Source organism: Cavia porcellus, unplaced genomic scaffold (assembly GCF_034190915.1).
Source record: "Cavia porcellus strain 051 isolate PalLab524CR breed Dunkin Hartley unplaced genomic scaffold, mCavPor4.1 scaffold_14, whole genome shotgun sequence".
Taxonomy (NCBI): domain Eukaryota; kingdom Metazoa; phylum Chordata; class Mammalia; order Rodentia; family Caviidae; genus Cavia; species Cavia porcellus.
Genome location: NW_026947497.1, coordinates 65,226,302 through 65,247,497, shown reverse-complemented (window position 1 = coordinate 65,247,497; position 21,196 = coordinate 65,226,302). Strand labels below are relative to the sequence as shown.

At 48.2% G+C, this 21,196-nt stretch overlaps 1 protein-coding gene across 6 annotated transcripts in view; it reads left to right on the top strand.

The window, feature by feature from the left end:
• Mcf2l2 (MCF.2 cell line derived transforming sequence-like 2) overlaps positions 1–21,196 on the top strand; it is a 196,929-nt gene that overhangs the window by 158,339 nt on the left and 17,394 nt on the right. For 5 of the 6 annotated variants that reach the window (XM_063261110.1, XM_063261109.1, XM_063261115.1 and 2 more), the window contains 7 exons: positions 3,417–3,483; positions 5,126–5,241; positions 6,212–6,281; positions 11,164–11,256; positions 11,858–11,950; positions 13,753–13,824; positions 16,184–16,309. In XM_063261110.1, the coding sequence (XP_063117180.1) occupies positions 3,417–3,483; positions 5,126–5,241; positions 6,212–6,281; positions 11,164–11,256; positions 11,858–11,950; positions 13,753–13,824; positions 16,184–16,309 (637 nt within the window). The remainder of the gene's footprint in view (positions 1–3,416; positions 3,484–5,125; positions 5,242–6,211; positions 6,282–11,163; positions 11,257–11,857; positions 11,951–13,752; positions 13,825–16,183; positions 16,310–21,196) is intronic. The other variant, XM_063261112.1, reaches the window with a different exon arrangement.

The window sequence follows — 21,196 nt, the reverse complement described above, 5'->3', positions numbered from 1 at the left end:
TTGAGATCTGGACTACAGTAAAACGTATCTGTAGAATTAAGTAAGTATGTAGGAGCTTAATATCAGAAAGCAGGCTTTATCTGGATGGCATATCACTTTTTTATAGGGGGCCACGTGGAATTAGCAAAAAGGTTTTAGTCTGTCTAAAAAGGCTTTAATGGAAACCTTTTGAAGTAAAGGTTTACCAATCTTATGAATAGATGTATTAACTTAGTATATACTCTCAAGTTAACACCTTTTAAGCTTTTAAAAATTATATCTTTTTGAGCCTCATATAATTTTTTATATACCCACAAGTCTTAACCAAGACAAATATATCTTCAAGTTATTATAACTTAGTATATACTCTCAAGTTATTATAACCTTAAGTTGTTAAACAGGAGATTGGCGAAAACACAGTACAGTAGAAGCAATAAATTTAACAGAGAACATTACTGGTGGTGGATAACATTAGAATTTTTAACAAAACCCTTGTCTTGGAACAGAGCTAGTGGTTTCCAGCAAAAAGGAATTTATAACCTTAGTTGTTAAACAGGAGATTGGTGACAACACAGTACAGTAGAAGCAATAAATTTAGAACATTACTGGTGGTCTACAGCAAAAAGGAATTGATAAATATCTCTTAATTTTACTGGTTAAAACAGGAGATTAGTGTAGACTTTAATTGATAATCAAGACTGGTAAAATTACCAGGTGACCACTAACCTTGAATAAATGGTTGGAAAAACTGTAATAAAAATAGCCTCTCTTGAGTGGAACTGAATTGTAAAAACAATATGTTTGAGCGGAGCCGCCAAGGTGTTATATGTGTTTGTGTTTAAAGAAGTGCTTATATTTGGGAGGAGCCTGTCTAGGAAACGCAAAGTGTCCAAGACAGTTTGGAACTCTGAGACAGACAGAGCACGCCTGTAGAGAGAGCATAGTAGCGCTTGGGCCGGGCCGAGATTATCTGGCATGTAGCGCGTAGGTGGAACATGAAGAGTGGGCGGGGTGAGCGCTGGGACACAGCGCACAGGGGCGGGCTGAGATCGCACCCCGAAACGGCAACAATGGTGGTAGGACGGTGCAGAGAAATATGCATTTTAGCTGCGACGGCGAGGGGGAGGGCAGTGCCGGCTGCAACGGTGGGCAGGCTCACGGTGGCTGCTGCGGTGGGCCCGAGGTGCAGGGGCTGGCCCGCTGTTGGTGATGGAGCCTGCGGCGTACGGCACAAAGGGCGGCGAGGGCGGGGGTGGGGTGGTGGCAGCAGCGGTGGGGCTGGGAGATGTATCACAGCTTTTAGCCAAGTGTGGCTCTGCTCCCAGGGGCACACGGCCAGCAGCCTGGCGAACAGTCACCCGTAGGAGCCACTCACAGGGCGCGTGGCCCAGGGCGCAGTCCCAAACGCTGAACCCGTGGTGCAGACCAAGGCACGGGACCTGGCCTCATGAGAGCTGAAACACGCTGTGTGGGGTTGGGGGCTGCGGTGTGCAAGAGCCAAAAGCTGTTTGAAAAGCAGTCCCACGCGTATCTCTCAACAACGGAATGGGGAGGCACCAATGGGCCGGCACGAATGGGCCGGCACGAATGGGCCGGCGCAGCGGGGAATGGGTTGGATGTGAAGCTGAGTTGTCACATGGAGCTGAAACTGTTTGTGGAGCACACAGAAACACCAACCCCATGTGGACCTGAAGTGCCACATGAGAGTCGAGATACTGCACAGAATTGGAGCACGGTGTGAGAGCCAAAAAGCTGTTTAAAATCTTATGTGTATCTCAACATTGTTTGGTCTTATTTTTAATCTCAGTGGCGGGGGATGGGTTGGCGCACATGGGAAACAAAGAGACGCTGTTATCTCTTTAAGTGTGGGGAGGCGGAGGGATCCTGGAGGAGACAAAGGGACAGGGAAGCTGGCGGGAAGGGGTACATTCCCAAAACAAAGATAAGAAAGTTTTGTAAGCTTGTCTGTAGTGTGATAAGCCATAAATAGGTATGGTTTCTGGGGGAGGGGGGGGGACAGGAAGTGGTCTCCGAGATAAAATCTGGTGTGGGGTCTAGCCCATGGGGCTACAATCAGATGAGGCAACAGACCGTGGTCTGTCAGGATTAGAGTCGTCACACTGCACCCCAGACCTACGGGTTGGCTATATGGCTTTAAACTCTTAATAATTGGCCATCACCAATATTAAGAGTGGACTTTGCATGGGCCAAGTAACCACTCTGCCATGAGAACTTAAAAAGCTCTAAAGTGAGGGTCTCTCAGTGTGGGCGGTCCAGGAACGGACACAGGCTTGCCCAGAAAGCCCCTAGTTTGGGCTGTTTGCCCGTAAGAACTTAAAAAGCTCTGGAAAAACATGAGGGCCTCTCAGTGTGGGCTGTCCAGAGTGGACACCAGCTTGCCCAGAATGGCCTTGGTTTGGGCTGTCTAAAAGACGTGAAAGCATCACGAACCCACGCAAAGCGGGGAGAAAATCCACCTGAGCCTGGCCCAGTGGCTGTCTCCAGGGAGTTGCTCACCTGTGGTAAATTGGTGGGTGTTGTTTGCAAACCAGCAGCCAAGCTTACAGTTCCTGAGTGTAGAAGTGAGGAATTAATGCAGGATGCAGTCCGGTAGGTCCTGAACAGCAGGGGACTCAAAACTGGGAACCAGCCCCAAGAGTCTCTCGCCTGCTGTTCCTGGTCAGGGAACCATCTGATAGAACTGTGGGGAGAGGAGGAGGACCGGCAGCAGCTGAAAAGATAAAAAGTATGAAATATAAGTAACATTTATTTTGGGAATGTGGGGAGAGACACCCTCGACCCCCTGGGGCATGGCATCTCCACCCCGGGGCTGGCAATCTCTCTGTGGAACACGTGGAGTGAGGCACATAAGTAGCCTCGGCTTGGGGTGGAACCTAAGGGGGCATTAGGGATGCACAGGTAGCCCATTGGTCTTAGTTCGGTGCCAGAGGCAATTCCTAAGGGTGCAGGAGATAGGAGGTTTCTGGCTTTACTGGCTACAGTATCCGGCCTGGGCCAAAACCCTTTCAGTACCCCTCTGAGGACGTCAGATGTCTTGGTGTGAGTGATGAGCCAGGAGAAAGCTGGAGCTATGTCCACCAGTGGACACCAAGCAGGCTTTTCTGGCCCAAGCTTGAGTTGGCCAGACCCCCAGTGCCCCCACCTTCCCTGACCCCCCGTACCGCTTGGCCCACCCAAAAGACCAGGGTGCAGCAAACAGCTTGGCTTCTTGCAGCTGTGCTGTTCCTTCGTGGTAGGAATGGGACCACCATGTGTTTTCGAGAGATGCTGGATTATGGGCTCAGTACCGCCCAGACCCAGAGGGGTGAGATGCTAAGGGGAGACGGACAGGAGCGTTCCTCCAAAAGAATTCTAAAACTGCACTCTTCCTCCCTGTCTCTTTCTTTCCCACCCGCTCTCTTGCTGCTGTGACTAAGGCACATTATCCATGATCTGCTCGAGACCGAAGAGACTTACATAAAAGAAATGAAGAGCATAATTGATGTAAGTAGACGGGGTATTGGGCAATCTATTCAAGCAAGAAGTGTGGTCCCAGGAAAAGCCTCAAAATACTTGTTAGGTATCGGTAGAATTTCCCCTATGGCTCATTCAGGTCTTACCTCACATGTGTCTCTTGGGCAGGAATAAAAGCACAGTAGCTCTTGGTCCATGTAACCAAGCAGGTCCAGAGAATATAGCAGTTTACACTGATTATACCAATGTCCAAATTGGTTCATCATATGCTTGTCAGCTGTTTTTTGATAGTGAAATATTTATCTCCATCTCCATCTCTGTCTCTGTCTCCATTATCTCTGTCTCTATCTCCATCTCCATCTCTAGCTCAACAGGATATTGCTATGTAGCTCAGGCTGGCCTTAACTCAGAATTTTCCTGCCTCAGTTTCCCAAGTGCTGAAATTACAGGCATACACCACCACCTGCTACTTATGTTTTAAGTAGCTTTTTCCCCCTTAAGAACCTGTATATTTTCTCTCTTTTCCTAATGGAATAATCAAAGGAAAAAACTACATTTACAAAAATTATTTACCATAGCTTTGTTTGCTTGCTTGTTCATTTGTTTGTTCTTTTAGACAGGGTCTCGCTGTGTACTGCAGACTGGCCTTGACTCACTTTGTAACCCAGGCTGGTCTTGAACTCACAACGATCCTCCTGCCTCAGCCTCACAAGTGCTCGGGTTACAGGCATGTGCCACCACACTTAGTTTACCATACTATTTTTACAGTAGAAAATTCAGACATAGCCAAACTATCCCTAAAAAGAGAAATGGTTAAAAAGTATGATGAATTGAAACCTTTAAAACAGATTGTTTCTGGATTTTTAACATAGTGGTGCAACAATAGCTTTGCCTTTTTCCTTCAGTATTAATAAAAGGAGATGAGGACTGATTTCAGCTTACCTTGGGTGTCAAAAATAAAAGCTTTCTTGTGAAAAAATAAAAATTAAAAAATATATGTGCCAAACATATACATTTTCATCACTTAAAAGTTATTTCAGATAGTATGTAGCAATGTTTTGAAAAATGTACCTGGTAGACGCCTAAGTTAATAATATGTAAAGTTTTTATGATGAGACGAACATATATACGGAGCAAATACAAAAGTATGTATATCATAGTTATAACCATATAAAATGACCTTTTCACAAGTTATGAAGGAAACATAGTAAAACTTTATAGTAGCTGCATATATCACAAAATATATTGCCTTTCATATATAATAACTTATTAACAAAAAGTATTTGTTCTTCTCATTAAAATACCATTTTGTTGAAGCCGGGTGTGGTGGTACACACCTGTAATCCCAGCACTTGGGAGGCTGAGGCAGGAGGATCATTGTGAGTTCCAGACCAATGGAGTGAGCTCAAGGCCAGCCTGAATGGCATAGCACGACCCTGTCTCAAAAAAACCAAAACAAACAAACAAAAATACCACTTTGTTATATTGTTATTAAGCTATCACCTGATAGTGTGAGGAAAATGATATCAAAAGAAAATAGTTAATGGACTCATTCTCAGGAAGTTCGTGTGCTGTATTCCTTGGTTGTTTCATTAAAATTTTGGTTCAGGAACTGCTCATTTATATGCTCTCTGATGCTCTCTATAAAACCTGTCTTGTCCCATCTCTGCAGGGCTACATCATCCCAATGGATTTTATTTGGCTAAAGCATCTCATTCCAGATGTTTTGCAGACTAACAAGGACTTTCTTTTTGGAAACATTAAAGAACTTTATGAATTCCACAACAGGTACACCACAATTCACGTTGCCAGGAAAACAGAAAGGGAGGTGAGGGGTGAGAATCGGACTCGAAGAACTGGGACATGAAAGCCTTTAGACTTGTTTGGGCCGGAGCAAGGGGTTTGCTCCAGGCTAGCGTGGGAGTGAGGAGGAGACAAACACCACCAGGAAGAGGACAGATGCGCACAGGCCGCGTGTTCCCCTGTGTTTATTTAATGTTTCCGAGTTTCTGCAGCATCTGTTCTGTACCAGGCACTGTGCACAGCACTGGAACCCAGATGACCCAGACCCCTGCCTGTAACCGTACTTCCCTCCAGCGTGCTGGCAGAAACTGCTCCCACCCAAAATCAGTCCCCTTTCGGCCCCAGGCTACTTGAGTGTTGAGCTGAGACCTCCCACCTTCTGGGTCACCCATCTGTGGCCCAAAGTGCCCTAACTAATTTACTGGCGGGGACGGGGTTGCAAGAATGGCCCCATGCTGTCCCCTGATCCCAACTCTGGCCCATTGGTCATTCCAGGAAGTGGAATCACATTTCTGCTACTTCCTGGTGATTTCCCTGGCGAAGTCATTCAGGGTTTCCATGCATGAAACCTTGGCCTGCAGGAATAGGCTGAAGGTTAAATGTGAAGCCCTGAGTCTTCCTGGCTTGTTGTAAACCCTCAGGGGCATGAATGGCAGCAGCCGTGTGGCCTCGGGCAGTTCCCCACCTCACCATCTCCATCAGTGCATCCCCTGCCCAAGTCTGGCCAGTGCTCGGAGTGACCAGCACCACTGTCTTCGGGTTCACAGCCACCACAGCAATGCTCTGACCACACTGTTTTCCCCAATTCAAGGTGTAGAAGATGAGCCGAGAATAATAAAGTCTGGGGCATTTTTCTAGCTACTTCTGGAAACTTTATGTGATTTTACTTAAGTTTTAAACCCATACATGTTTTTAAAAAATCAAGACATTATTCTATGTGCTTTTATTTCCCTAGGACTTTTCTAAAAGAACTGGAGAAGTGTGCAAACAACCCTGAACTTCTGGCATGTTGCTTTCTCAAAAGAGTAAGTCTGAACCCCCAGCAAACCTAGAATAAAGTTAGTCTTTATTTTTCTGCAAGGGCGAATGGAAACCCCACAGTGAGAAAAACACCCCTGCTGGGTGGTAATGTAACTGACAAATGAAACTTGCCTGTGCCCTAACAGATGACTTGATTCAGGGATTCACTGTAGAATGACTCCAGAACCATGCTGATTAGCACATCTGTCACCTTGAGTAGTTACCGCAGGTGTGAGTGCGAGTGTGAGTGTGTGAGATGTGGCCAAGTTGAGCTCACAGAAGCAGAGTTTAGAAGACGTCTCAGTTACTTTTCTTGTGGCTGAGACAGGACACCAGTCACCCGGCCTTAGAAGGGGAAAGGTTTATTTCGCTCACAGTTTGCAGAGGTTTCGGTTCATAGTTGGCTGGTTCCCAGGCAGGGCGGCACGGCAGAGGGGCATCACAGAGCAGAAACAGACCGTGGCAGGCAGGCAGGAGGAGGAAGCGGTGGCCGCAGCAGTGGCGGCAGCAGCCTGCCTTCTTTCTGTCCCTTTCCATTCCACCCAGGCTACAATCCTGGTGATTGGTACCACCCGTGCCCAGGCCGGGGCTCCCTGAGATCCCCCAGGGGTGATCCTGGACTGACTCTGCCTCAGGGCAAGAGCAGGCTTAAAGCCCACACTGCGCTTCTTAATGCTCTCAAGATGAGGAGTTTAGGTGTTAAACTAAAAATCCCAGAAAATAAATGTTCTCTCATTTTAGAGAACAGGAAATGATCAGAAATTTTTAAATCTTTAGACTTTCTTTTCTTTTCATGTTCTTTCTTTTCTCTTTTTTTTTTTTCTTCGTTTTGTTTTATTTTTTAAGACAGGCCCTCACTATGTACCTCAGGCTGACCTTGAACTCACTACGTAGCGCAGGCTGGCCTCGAACTCTGTAATGTGCCTGCCTCAGCCTCCTGAGTGCTGGGATGACAGGCATGTGTCACCATGCCTGGCTCTATGGCCTTTCTTATGCTTAGCAGCCAATTTACAAACAACATGTCCCTAACTATCTCCTCCTCTCCACCATCCAGGACTCTCCCCAGTGGCTCTGCCTGTCTCTGTACCCCATCTTCGGGCCAGGACAGCTGGCTCGGAGGAGCCTGTCACCCATCTTCCCCACCACATACTTCCTTACCCTAATGTGGTATCCTCCCGCGCCTTCCCATTTCTTCTCTTTCCCCACTCACTCTAATTCTCAGCTTTTTTTCTTGTTTTTACTTTCGTGAGTCCAAATCTCCAGATAAACAACTTAAAAGTTTTTGAGGCACTCAAATGATGACTGAAGCCAGGCATGATGGTGCATGCCTATAATCTCAGCACTCAGGAGGCTGAGGCAGGAGGGTCATTGTGAGTTTGTGGCCAGCCTGCATCAGGAAGTGAGTTCAAAGCCGGCCTACAATACAAAGCAAGGCCCTGGTCTCAAAAATAAATAAATAAAATGATGGCTGACACATGTGAGGACCACATAAGAGACAAATTGCAGACGAGCAGATGAAACCTCCCAGACCTCGAGGTGCTGGACATCATGGAGAGACCGAGTCCCCTGTGCCCACCTGAGCAGCCCAGCCTGGCTTCCCCGGCTTCTCCTCCACACAGGAATTGTGGCTGTCATGTCCTTAGTCCATTCTCTGCCTTTTCGAATTGCTCTTCCAGCCTCGGTGGTGTTCCCAGCCATTTCGAATTTCTGCCCTCGATCCACCACTTTTGGGGAAATCTGGTTTCAGACCACAGTGGTATTTAAAGGGCTGCTCACACAGGTTCTGGCAGAGATTGGAAATTGTTGCCTGAGAAGACAGCCAGGTTCCTGGAGATGAGAGAGACACGATCTAAATCATTTGCATCCAAGGAAACGGTCTGGGATCGCTGAGAGAACACTTCCCCTGGACCAAGCTCCTTCTGCTCCTTCTGACATTTGTAGTTTTTGTGCTGGCTCTCCGCAGGAGGAACTTTGGAAATCACTCATCCAGATTGCAGAATTCTCGTCTAATCTTGCGTTCATTTACGATGCTGGAGACAAAATGCAGGCCATAAATTCCTGTGGAGCTCAAAGGTTCTCCTGGGACAGAGGAGTGAGAAACCCCAGTTCTCTCAGCATCCGTGCTTGTGGCCATGTTGGCCTCGGCCACGGGGGGCCCCTTGTTGTGGATGAAGAGGCCTCCGTGCTGCTCACTGGAGCCATTTACCTTTTCTCAATGGTGTCTGCAGGGCCCACTCACCTTGAGAACAAATTCTGAAATACTCTTCAACCAAGTGTCCAAATTGGACCGTGTAACTGCTCTCATCTGGGAAGATTCCTTCCCAGGGTCCTGCTCGGTTAGAAGTCTTTGTCAGGACTTTATGGAGTGTGGCAGTCTCACTGAGATTTCACTTGGTAAAATGGAATAAGACTCATAAAATGTAATCTTTTTGGTCCGGGGATTTATCTCAGTGGCATAAGCACCTGCCTGGCAAGCATGAGGTCATCATGAATTCAATGCCCAGTACCCCCCACAAAATGTAACCTTTTCTTTTTTAGAGGGGGTTGTGGGACTAGGGAATTGAACCCAGGATCTTCACACTGAACTATATCCCCAGCCCTTTTTATTTATTATATTTATTTTTGTTGGGACTGGGGATGGAACTCACAACCTCACACTCACCAGGCAGGTGTTTATGCTGCTGAGCTAACTCCCTAGTCTTTCCAGCCCTTTTTAAATTTTGACACAATGTCTTACTAAATCACTAAATTGCCCAGGCTAGGTTTAAATTTGAGATACTCCTGTTTCAGCCTTCCAGTATGCCTGCACCTTTGCAATGTTATTTCACTTCTGTGTGCCACAGGCTCGAGGGTACCAATCTGCAAAGTTATCATAGGAAGCAAATATAAAGATGCTGTAGAAGAGTTTTACAAAACATAAAGCACCTGGACAAGAGTGGCCCTTTTCAGGGTCCTGTATTTTGTGTTTGTCGGACTGAGTACTCTTACAAGCCCATTTAATAGATGAGGAAGCTGAGGTCAAGTTGACTGAGCAGCTGGCTTTAGACCATAGTACTTCATCATGGCCTTAACCCATAAGCAGTCACGTTCCCTTGTGGCATGCGAGTTTGGGGAAGCGATTTTGTTCTGTTGGGGAGCAAGCACTCTCATGTGCTGCTGGGTAGTGCGCATCCTTTCTTGAAGGTGTTCTGGAATATGAGCTGGTGCACAAGAACTCGAGGTCAATACCAGATGCTGGTACATGGAGTCATGTAATGCTCCAGGTGGCGCAGTCAGGACCAGGGGCTGGGGAGGTCTCCGGGAGGGGTTTCAATGGCCTATCGTCTCCAGTAGGGTCAGGTCTCCATGTTTCTGGACAGTTTGGGGAAAGGTGGCCGGATGCCAGGGAGGGGGTCACGTGGGGTGCAGTGAAATCTCCAAAGCCTACTTGTGTTGAAAGCAGTGAAACCCTGACCTCCCTAAGGAGTGCAGGGCTGATATATGTGTGATCAGGCTGGATGTAGATGAGACGGCTGAGGTAGGAGGATCGCTGCAGTCTGGGCTACAAAGTGACCTCAAGGCCAGCCTGAACTGCATAGAAAGACCCTGTCTCAAAAATCAATAAAATACACAAATGTACTCTGCACAGCAAAGGCCCGCAGCAGGCAGCTCTTGAATGAGGGAACATATGTAGACTAAGCTCTGGATTATTCCTTAACAAATCTGAACATGATTCCCAAGAAGCATCTCCCTTCCTTTGTATGTGTGTGCACACATGCACATAATTTTTCCGTAGCGGGAACAGCGGAGGACAGAGTTACAGCGGCCCCAGCGAAATGACTGCTCGTCACCTCTGAGGCTGGGGGAAGAGCGGCAAAAGAGGAAGTCATTCCCTTCCCCAGTGCATCTTTGTTTTTGTTTCCTGGCGTCAGGGATTCAGACACAGGGGTGCTAAGCACACGCTGTACCACTGAGCTACACCCTGGCCCCAGAGGTGTGTTTAGAAGTAGAATTGCATTTTCAAATCCTACCTGTGCAATTTTGAGGACCACCTTGCCCAGTGCCCCGACTCAAACTAAAAAAGCCTGAGGGTGTTGCTCAGTGGAAGAGCACACTTGGTATGACCTCACAGAAGGAGAGAGGGAGAGGAAGGGGGAGGGAAGGGGAGGTAAGAGGCGGGGGGGGGCAGGGGAGGTGAAGGTCTTGCACCTCTGATGAAAGGGACATCCTTGATATCTGATGTCGGAGGCAGAGGTTTGCCACTTGAGTGTTGCCCAAGTGACTCAGATCTGTGATTTATTATCTAAACTTTTGAGGTGTTTTCAGTTTTGGGTTGCTACTTAGGCCTCTTTGTAAGGTTGGCATTGTGACGGGTGCGGAAAGGGTGTCGAGGAGAAAGAGGGGCCACCAACATTTTCTGTCAGATTTCTCACTTGGGAGAGATTGTTCCCAGAGAGGTTTTCTTAGGGGGCCAAAGAGCAGAGGAAGATAAACATCAGCCCCTGTCTGTGAATTTACTACTTAGGAAAAGCCCTTGGGCCTGGCATAAGGGTACACGTCTGGTACCCCAGTACTAGGGAGGCTGAGGCAGGAGGATCACTGTGAGTTCAAGGCCAGCCTGGGCTATAAACCAAAGCAAACTGAACTGCAGAGTAAAATCTTGCTCAAAAAAAAGAAAGAAAGAAAGAAAGAGAAGCCCTTGTATCTCCGAGCACCATTTTTGTGTGTGGCAAAGATTTAGGGGGTTTTCAGCCCTCTCTGTTCACTGGCCCATCCTGGACAAACCTCAACATAAACTCATTCCTGGTGCACCCCCAGTTCCTCACACATTGAAATACTCAGGCTTGTTGGATGAATCGGTCATTGCCTCCACTCCGAAGATAATTCGCTCTATTTTTTCCCACACAGAAAGAAGACCTCCAGATGTATTTTAAATACCATAAGAACCTGCCACGCGCCAGGGCAGTCTGGGAGGAGTGTCAGGACTGTGCCTACTTTGGGGTAACGTCTGAGCGTACAAAGTCTCCCAGCTGTTCTCCCTGGAAAGGGTTTCTGTGCGCTGAATCCTTAAAAAATTAAAATTCTGCACAAGGCAGGGGGGGTTGGCATGGGACTCCCCATCTGCCTGGCGTCCCCCGCACTTTATGGGGACTCAAGAGAAGCCCCAGTGCCCTGGGTCTCTAGAGACCAGGCCTGCAAGGAGCCCCGAGGTCTGCTAGAAAACCCACATCCTCTTTTAGGATGGGTTTTGAATGTCATCCTGTAAGCCATCTGCACCTTCAAGCTCCAAATGATCCTGATAGATCCATTCACCCCCAGCTTGGAAGCCAAGCTGCCTTCTTCTCAGAAAGCCTGGCCATGTCCTCTGTCAGGTATGACAGCATCCACGAGGAGCGAGGAGAAGGCTCTGCCCCTCTGGCTGCCAGCTGAGCCAGCCCCACCTGCAGTCCCTGTCTCCCCCTGTTGTTTGGGGCACATGGGAGCTCCTGCCCCCGTGGGGCTGGCAGACTCTGCACCCCTCTGGCTGGATCCTTGTGTCCAACGCTAATGTCTTGGTTCCCTCACTGTCTTGCTCTGTGTCATTGCTCCTTGTCTCTCAAAGGTCTGCCAGCGCCAGCTGGACCACGGCTGCCCTCTGTTTCAGTATCTCAAAGGACCAAGCCAGAGACTGAGAAAATACCAGGCACTGCTGCAGGTAAGGTCAGTGGAGTAAGCCCTTCGGGGCCAGGGAACCAGACGCTGTGCCCTGTGCCCTGCTCCTTCCACCCGGGCATCGGTCACGTAGGCCGAGCTCAGGAGCAGCTCAGCCTCCGGGCCTGGACTTCCCTCCAAGACTCAATCAGCCCTCCCTGGTGAGCGCAAGACCGGAGAATCAGGGCTGGAAGGGGCCTCAGAGATGGCTGCTCCAATGTCCAGCCTGGGCCATGAACACCTAGGAGCTCTGCTGGGGGACGAGAGACCCAGCAGCCGGGGTAGAGCCCAGCAGCTCCGCTGCCCAGAGATGTGGCTGTCCAGAGGGGAGGCACGGTTTCCCCATGTCATGCTTTCTGTGCATTAAACCAGCACAAGGGCTGTGTGAACCCCGCAGTTCCCCCAAACTCTCTCTGCCTCAGATTCCTCACCGTAGAATTGATACTATTTCTGGTGTGGTTTGGGGGCATTAAATGAAGTGATACAGGTCACCGAGATTTCCCATCACTATGCTTGCCGTGTGCCCGCAAAGTGAGTTCAAACCTGGGGATCCCCGCGAAGGCAGGGAGAACTGGGTGGCATTCTCTACACCCCAGGAAGGGAGCTCTCTCCGCAGGTCCAGCCCATCAGCTTGGTGGGAGGAGCGTGGAGACTGAGGCTTAGAAAAAGATCGTGAAATCTTAGTGTGGGGAAAGATTTCTAAGTGCAAATCAAAGACAAAAACAGAGCCGTGCATAGTGTCACATGCCTGTGATAACCCACACTCAGGGAGACTGAGGCAGAAAGATTGTAAATCTGAGCTCTACCTGGACAACCAGATAACTTAGCTAGACTCTTGTCTCAAAATCAAAAATAAAGAAAAAGGTCTGAGGATGTCATTCAGTGAGAGTGCCCTGGATTCGATTCCCAGTACAAGGAACAAACAAAACAAAGGCACCTGAAAATACCAACAAAATGTGTGGGGACTGGCCAACAAGACTAATTAATAAGGAGTCTTCAAAACCAGTAGTTAAAAGATGAACAAAGAACACAGGCAGTTTGCGAGACAGTAAATACTCGCAGCAAACATTTTTCTCACGAAGTTTTTCTTCGTTAATTATCTGAGGAATTCAAATTAAAATGATAGCAAGGTAGGGTTTCTCTGTTCACCCAGTTGGCAAAACTCTGTGTTTAAATGCCAGAGGCTGAGGCAGCCAGCCCTCCTTGCTGGCTACCAAGAGCACAGTGGAAATACTCCTCAAACCTTTACCTGGCAATTCTACTCCTAGAAATTTATCCTTGGAAAAAAGGCTCAAAATTTTTATTGTAGCCAGGTGTGGTGGCCCACTACTGTAATCCCATCACTCGGGAGACTGAGGCAGGAGGGGCGTTGCAAATTCAAGACCAGCCTGGGCTACAAAGTGAGCTCAAGGCCGGCCTGAACTGCATAGCGAGACCCTGTCTCAAAAAGACAAAAATAATTTTTATTGTAGTAAAAATGATCAAACCTAAGTAGTTCATGGTGGAGAAGACGAGGATCCATGGGCATCATTTAATTATGCTTTACTGTATGACACGATACTCCGCCACTAATGTCACAGAGGAATGTTCCTGATGGTATCATTGAGTGACAAAAAGCCACAAGACAGCGGTGTGTGTAATGCTGTTCTGTGCCCGTGGAAAGAACCCTGTGCTCATGAGTTCATTCTTCTCCCTTCTTGTGAATTTACGCACAGGTAGCATAAATTCATAAGCCTGGCCCGCAGACCGCGGGTTTGGTCGGCAGCCTACTTCTTGATTTTCAGCAAGGCTCTTGGGTTACTGCAGGGTCTGCTGGACTTGGAGTCTCCTGCAGATGCAAAGGTGGATCCAGGTGACCCAGGAGGAAGCTTCCCTCAGGTACTGGGTATTAATATCACATGTTACAGAGTGGACTGTTGATGGCGTTTACCGATGGGTGGGAGGATTTACAGCAATTTCATTCTCCTTGCTTACGATCTTTATTGTCTAAACTTTCTAAAACAGTACATGTTCTATAATCTATAGTCACCAAAAAAAATATATAGAATTTTGAAGTAGGGCTCTGCAACTCACTGAGAAGTGGTAAGATATTTCCTTCCTTCCAACTAAGGAAGTTGTCTTGGTTACTTTTCTCTCCTTGCTGGGACAAAATACCCATCGCCAAAAATGAAGGAAGGAAAGGTTTATTTAGCTCACTGTTTGTGGAGGTTTCAGTCCGTCATCAGCTGACTCCAAGGCAGGGTGGTACGGCTCTGAGGTGGCACTTCCAGGCAGCAGCCAGGAAAAGCAGGCAAAACAAAAAGAGGGGCAAAAGCAAGCGCTCTTCCTCCCTTATGCTGTAAGCAGGCCACCCCCCACCCCAGGCAGGTGCAACACTCACCGACCTCTGTACCCTCCACCTTGCATAAGCTGAGGATATTTACAAAGTAAAGATCCTGGCTAGCTGCTGAGTCTCTTAGTTAAATTTCTAAACAGAAGTTTTAATGAGAACTGGAAGGTAAGCAGATGGGGGGGATGTGGCTCAGTGGTAGAGCTCTTGCCTGGCTGTGTTACAGGCCCTGGGTTTGATCCCCAGCACAAGAAAGAAATCGATGGATGTGTCAAATGCAACCATAAAAGATTAGAAGTGAATACCTAGGGTCTCTACTGTGGTTTTCCTGCACAGCAGGGTAATGTGAGGTGTCTGTTTTCTTTGTAGCTCCACCTTAGAAAATAGAAGATATTCAAGGTAGAAGTAATAATTTTAGGGCCAGCAACAAGGAAGAGCAGGCCTGGGGTTAAAAGGCTTTAATACAGCACATCAGGATTTTTCCCATCCCTCCCCTACACCAAGGGAAACCAGCTGCCTGGGTGCTGGTGATCAGAAGGCTGGCAGAGGCCAGGAAAGTGTCGAGAAGGAGGAAATCGCTTGCTCACTGATGTTCAAGTAAACCCAGGGGTCAGGCTGCTGTCTGTCACCAGGAGCTGGAGCATGTGTAATAAGAGTTTACGGCACACCGTATGGGGAGGAGCTTGCTCTGTTCCCTTCATGAGCACTGTCTCTGACACAAAGATGCCCACACCCAGTGGGGCTGGGGTTGTACATGCCTGTAATCCCTGCACTTGGGAGTCTCAGGCAGGAGGATTGCTGCAAGTTCAAGACCAGCCTGCACTACACAAGACCCTGTCTCAAAAAAAAGAAAGACTGCCTTTTACTATATCATGCAGTAGGGGACAGAAAAAAGCTATACCTACCTGGAAGCAGAAAACAAACAGCTTTCTGTTCTTGATTGTGAAATTGAAGGGTTAAAAAAATTACACAGACTGGCCAGAATCACTTTTTCTTATTTATGTATCTTTATTTTTATTATTATTGTTGTTGTTTGCTTTTTTGAGACAGGTTCTCACTGTATACTATAGGTTGCGCCTTAACTCACTATGTAGTCCAGGTCAGCCTCAAACTTGTGACCATCATCCTGCCTCAGCCTCTAAAGTTTTGAGATCATAGGCAGGCACCACCATGCCCAGCTACTCATTTTGCTCTTATTTACCATGTAACTGATAATACACCACCTAGGTAGCACAGGGGATTAAATACCCAAACATCAAGCAAAAAGCCTTTGAGCTGAAATGCTCAGCATGCCACATCCGTCCTGAGTGTCACCGTGATAATCACTGGCACTCCAGTCCCAGTAATTGGCAGTGATTATCAGTCAGTCTGTCCGGCCTCTGGGTGTAGGGATACTGGTGACACTGGCAAATGAGTTCAGCATCTTTAATAGTGATGGGCAAGAGGGGCTAATGTCACCATTTATGGCTTTGACCCCAAAGTCTTCAGTCACCCTCAGCAAGGTGGCTCACCCCTTGCCTCTAGGCAGTGACAAACATCCTCAGAAAGAGGCGTAGACACCTAGATTGTCCTTTTGGGGAAGCTGAGGAGGTAGAAAGGGTAGAAGGGCAGAAGTGACTTAAAGAGACCAGTTATTTTCAGATTCTGATGCAGCCCCCATCTGTCTGTTTTCCCTGTACAGCAGGAAGGTCGTGTCATGGGTTTCCGAGCCTCACTCTTCCTTAGCGCTGTGCCCCTGAGTTTGCTTGTCACTGCAGGGGCCACGCACTGTGGCCACCATCTGGGGCCACACACCCACCTTCCACTCAGTGCCAGCGGGGCCTGGGCTCCTTGGCTCTCTCCCGTTTTCCGGCTTTGCTTGGCAGAGGACACTCTTTCTATTTCCAACGAGGCATTTGCTTTCCACAGGATGCGCCAAAGAAGACCAAGGATTCCACATGCTCAGCCGAACTCAGCCAGGCTTTGGCTGTTATAGAGGATCTGATCAAGTCTTGTGAACTGGCCGTGGACCTCGCCGCAGTATCCGGATGTCCGGTGCGTTTCCTAGTCACTGTGGGAAGGTTTCATGTCAAAGGCAGGCGCAGAATTACAGAGATAGGGGACACCACCACAGTTAGACTCGGTACTGGACATGGGGCAGAGACTGTTAGTCTGCCCGGTCATCTTCCAAAACACTGCTCCACCCCTGGGGGTGATCAGGGGCCTGGGGACCTCTCGGTCAGGCTGACTCACGCTCTAACCAACCAGAAACCCAGGAGCTGCCACTTGGATAGAGGGCAAAGTCTGACAGAGCAGTTCACTTTCTAACCCATGCTGCTGCTGGAACTCCCAGTTATATGTCACAAAGACAAAGGATGACACTGCAGACGGAGGAGGTGGGGCACAGGCAGACTTCCTGAAAGGCACAGAGGTAAGGACCAGAGCTCCTATGAGCCAGCAGGGGGCCCGAGCAGATATCCAGGAAGGCCCTTCATCCAGGAGTTTTTAAGGGTTTCGAAAGCAGATCGGGCTGTGTGTAAGCAGCACAATCTCTGCCCGGCAGGATGCTGGATGTGTGTCAGGGTCTGATCTATGCAGCATGTGTGCAATGTCCCTGTAGGACCTGTGAGCCCTCAGGCCAGTGGCCTGTCTGAGTGTGCTCTGGGGAGGTTCCTGGTGGCCAGAGGACTCCAGCTGATGATCCCTGGAGGGTCGAGACTCACCGGACTCTATTTTGGGTTTTGTGACTCCAAAAAGCAAACTCTATTTGGGGCTTTGGAGCCTGCTGTTCTGATCGCCTGATAGAATCTTAGCCTGAGTTTCATTCATTTTTGTGATTACCCCCCCACCCCGCCCAAGGCAATCCTCACCGCCATTGGGGAAACAGCGCTGATGTGGTTGCTTTGTGTCACATAGGGGTGACAGGAAGGGCTCAGCTGATGCCCGCAATTGAATGGGGGGTGTCTTTGCAGTGGTTTTGTTTGCATGACTCTCCAGAGTTTAACAGACTGGGTGAGCGGAAATAAAGCAAGCGAGGAGATTCGTGGGACCCGGCATGGAGATGGCTCTGGAGGGAGGGATGCCACTGCTTGGGAGGGAGCTCGAATCAGGGATCTGGACACTGGGAAAGTGGACTGGTCAAACTGGGCTCAGGGTGGGGGTGCCCGCGGCAGTGTACCCCTCTCTCCTTAGGAGACAGAAAGGATAATCCTGGTGTGAGGATTGGTCTTATTTAGTCTTAACATGGATCTTGTCTATGCTTTTGAATGGTTATAATATTTCCTTTTCCTATCAGAAAGAGGACTAAGAGAAGCTGGGGTATTAGTAGTATCTGTCACTTTGTGTATTTTCTTTACCCCAGGTGGGTGCAGCTAATAGAGGCCTCTTATCTCTTGACTGTAATTTTATATGAACTAGAAAGAGACACTATAGATACAGAGTCTGAGGGACCCCAGTATAGGTCTGTGTCAATAAAGTTAGAGAAGCAATAAGAAGTCTTAAGAAGTAGAACTGTGCTGGACGTGATGGCACACATCTGGAATCCCAGCACTTTGGAGGCTGAGGCAGGAGGATTGCTGTGAGTTCAAGGCCAGCCTGAACTGGCCTTGTGAGATTCCCATTTCAAAAAAGAGAGGAGAGGAGAAGAAGAGAGGGGAGGGGAGGAGAAGGGAGGAATGTGACCTGGCTCACGGCCTAGTAGTTTCGTCTTAGGGAGTATTTTTTCACTCAGGGCAAAGGAGCCTGTTTTGAGGATGCCTTTTACAGCGGTGATGGGAGCTAAGACTGAGCTTTTGATATTCTGAAAAATATCGAAGGGAGAGAAGACACTTTTGGATTTTTTTGTTGAAGCATTTTCCAGCCTCGGTGTGTTGTGGGCACCTGAGAGGCCCTGGCTGTTAGTGATGCCAACTCCAACAAGAGGGGGTGAGGCTGTAGAGTCGGTCACTGAGCAGCGAGCTCTTGGTGCTGTGTCTCTGAAACCCTTCCTTTGTGACCAGAGGTTGGACCTTTTTCTTTTCACCCAAGTAAGACAGAAATGTCTCTGTGGGTAAAACTGAAGACCATGAGACTCTGCTGTGTGGAAGCGCAGTCAGGGCTAAAGTGGGGCAGGGTCTGGGCAGCCGTGAGACCAGGAAGAATAATAGTGTTAGCATTTGGGGGTGGTCCCAAGGTGGCCTCAAACCCCAGCTCGAAGTGGAGATTTGCTACTATCTTTTCTTTTTTCCATCTTGGTCAGGCAGAATCCTATGACATAAAATTTTCTCATACCAAAAAAACACATCTTTGTATTTGTAACTGTTAAATATTTTTTCTCTGTCTTATTTATTGGTGTTTTGTTTTGTAACAAGCTTAGTAGCTGATTGGATTTTTAAATGCCCCTAGTAGCCTTTTTCTTTTTTTTTTTTTTTTGAGGGGATCTCAGAATGAATGTAGGGCTATTTACCAAAAGGCATCAAAGAGAACTTGAATAACATCCTTATCTCAGCCCAAGTAGAAAGCAGAAGAAGAGAAGTTAACCCCGTAACTGCAGTTTAAGAACTACTCCATGGCCATGTATGGTGGTGCACACCTCTGATCCCAGCACTCAGGAGGCTGAGACAGGAGGATCACTGTGAGTTGGAAGCCAGCCTAGGCTACAAAGTGAGATCAAGGCCAGCCTGAACTAGTGGAACTCTGCTTCAAGACAGAGACAGAGACAGAGACAGAACTATCCCAATGTACAAGTAATATTTTGTGCATGCCAATTAGAGAAAAATATCCATTGAAATTGTAATTCAAAAGTAAATTTATCAATCAGCCAAGATGAGCCCCCATGGGCTCTTGTTAACTTCTCAAAGGTTTGGGGGCTGGGGATTTAGCTCAGCGGCATAAGCGCCTGCCTTGCAAGTGCACGGTCGTGAGTTTGATCCCTGGTACCGATAAAAAACGAAAAAGACCAAAAAAAAAAAAAAAAAACTTCTCAAAGGTTGTTGCAGGTACCCCTGCTACTTTATGTATTGTGTGTTCGTTTTGGTTCCGGGGATTGAACTCAGAACCTCACACTTGCCAGGCAGGCACTTGTGCTGCTGAGCTAAACCTCCAGCACTTTATGTATTGTTTAGGAGCTGCTGTTCTCATCCAGCATCCAGCTTTCTGAGGCGCTTACAGAAGCTCAGATAAAAAGCACGGTGGCCTTTGCCTAAAAGCCCCAGTTCCTGGGTCCTCCAAGAGGACAGGAAAGCAGTTAGCGGCAGGAATGGAGGGAGGAGGTAAACTCAGAGGGGAGACACAGGATTATAGGCAAGACGCCCCCACCCAACCACCTCACCCCCACCCCCAAAACATAGAAGCAGCCATCGGAGAACATTTAGGAGGGCCGGGGATTTAGCTCAGCAGCATAAGCACCTGCCTGGCAGGAGCGAGGCGGTGAGCTCCTTCCCTGGTACTGAAACACCTAGAATGCAGGAAAGGGTTGTGTAACAAAGGTATGTCAGCCTGTTGTATATCAACATAAAATGTAAACCTGGAAGACGCATGGGGGTCGTCTTGAGCCCAGTGGAGCCCACATCCCGGACTGAATGATCCTCTTCTGGCAGCCTTTGAGGCAGTGGATGCCCTGATGGCTTTCACCTGTCACAAGACAGCAACCAGACAATTAAAATGACACAACAGAACATAGGGCCTCTCTTACCTCTCGGCTCAGCTCATCAGGAAAGGAAAACTGCGAGAGAGTGGGCAATCAGCTCAGCCTGCACCCCTGAAACCTGTTCCCTGAGTCTTTGAGACAGGTGAACGAGTCATCACTTTTAAATGGTTGACGAGCGTCAGTAGCTTGGAGCAGAAAGCCACCAAGTGAAAGCCACGACCACCTCGTGGACTCCTGGATGAGCCCCAGATACGACCCCGGGGTGCCAAGGTCGTGTCCTGGGGTGATGAGAAATGAAACTGCAGACAGAAGAGAGCATGCAGGGAAGGAATAGGAGCTTCCACAGCCAGGAGGGCCCAGCAGGACATCAGGACACCCATCTGTCCAGAGGTTCTCACCCCTACAGGAGACTGATTCTTTAGGGTTCAGCCTATGCAGCGGTCAGTGTGGCAAGGCCCATGTGCCCCTGAGCCAGTGCCCACCTGATCACATGCTCTTGACGGGGCAGGGGACCCCTGACAGTAAAAGGACACCCGATAGTGTCCACAGAATCCTAACTGCTGTTTCATTCACTCCTGTTACAGGGCTACTATGAAAACGTTAAAAGATCTCCGTCTTGCCTTAGGGTTTCTCTGTGCAAGTCTTTTGTTTCGCTGTGTGTGTGTGTGTGTGTGTGTGTGTGTGTGTGTGTGTGTGTGTGTGATGCAGGAAATCAGACCCATGGGCTCCTCTACACTCAGCTACAGCCCCAGCCTAACATGGAAAGTAGTCTGAAAATGCGTCCTAAGAGTCTCTAGACTCATTTTACATCACAGAGCCCACAAGAGATGTAATCGGGGAGCCAGGGAAAGCCCGTGAGTGACTGAGGCGAGCAGCCAGGTCCCAGGCATTCCTAGCAAATTTTTCTCCTAAGTGTCTGATCTTTCTGGGGTGGGGACCATGGTTAATACTGGATGACAGCTATTTTTCACTTTGACATCCTACAGATTTTGACTCAGCTGTGTTTGTTCCTGTCACTGTCATAACAAGTCACTACAAATTTGGAGTCTTCCACAAGCCTACTCTATCTTCCAGCAGAGTTGATGTTTCTGTTTTAATATTCAGATCATTGATGCATTCTGAATTTAGTTTATTGCACGGTGAAAGATACGGGTCCAGTTTTAATCTTTGGCATGTGTACAACCAGTTTTTCCAGCACCATTTATTGAAGAGGCTGTCTCTCTTCCAATGAATGTATTTAGCACCTTTGTCAAAGATAAGGTGGCCTAGTGTGTCTGCAGCTGTTTCTGCATCTTCTAATCTGTTCCATGGATCTT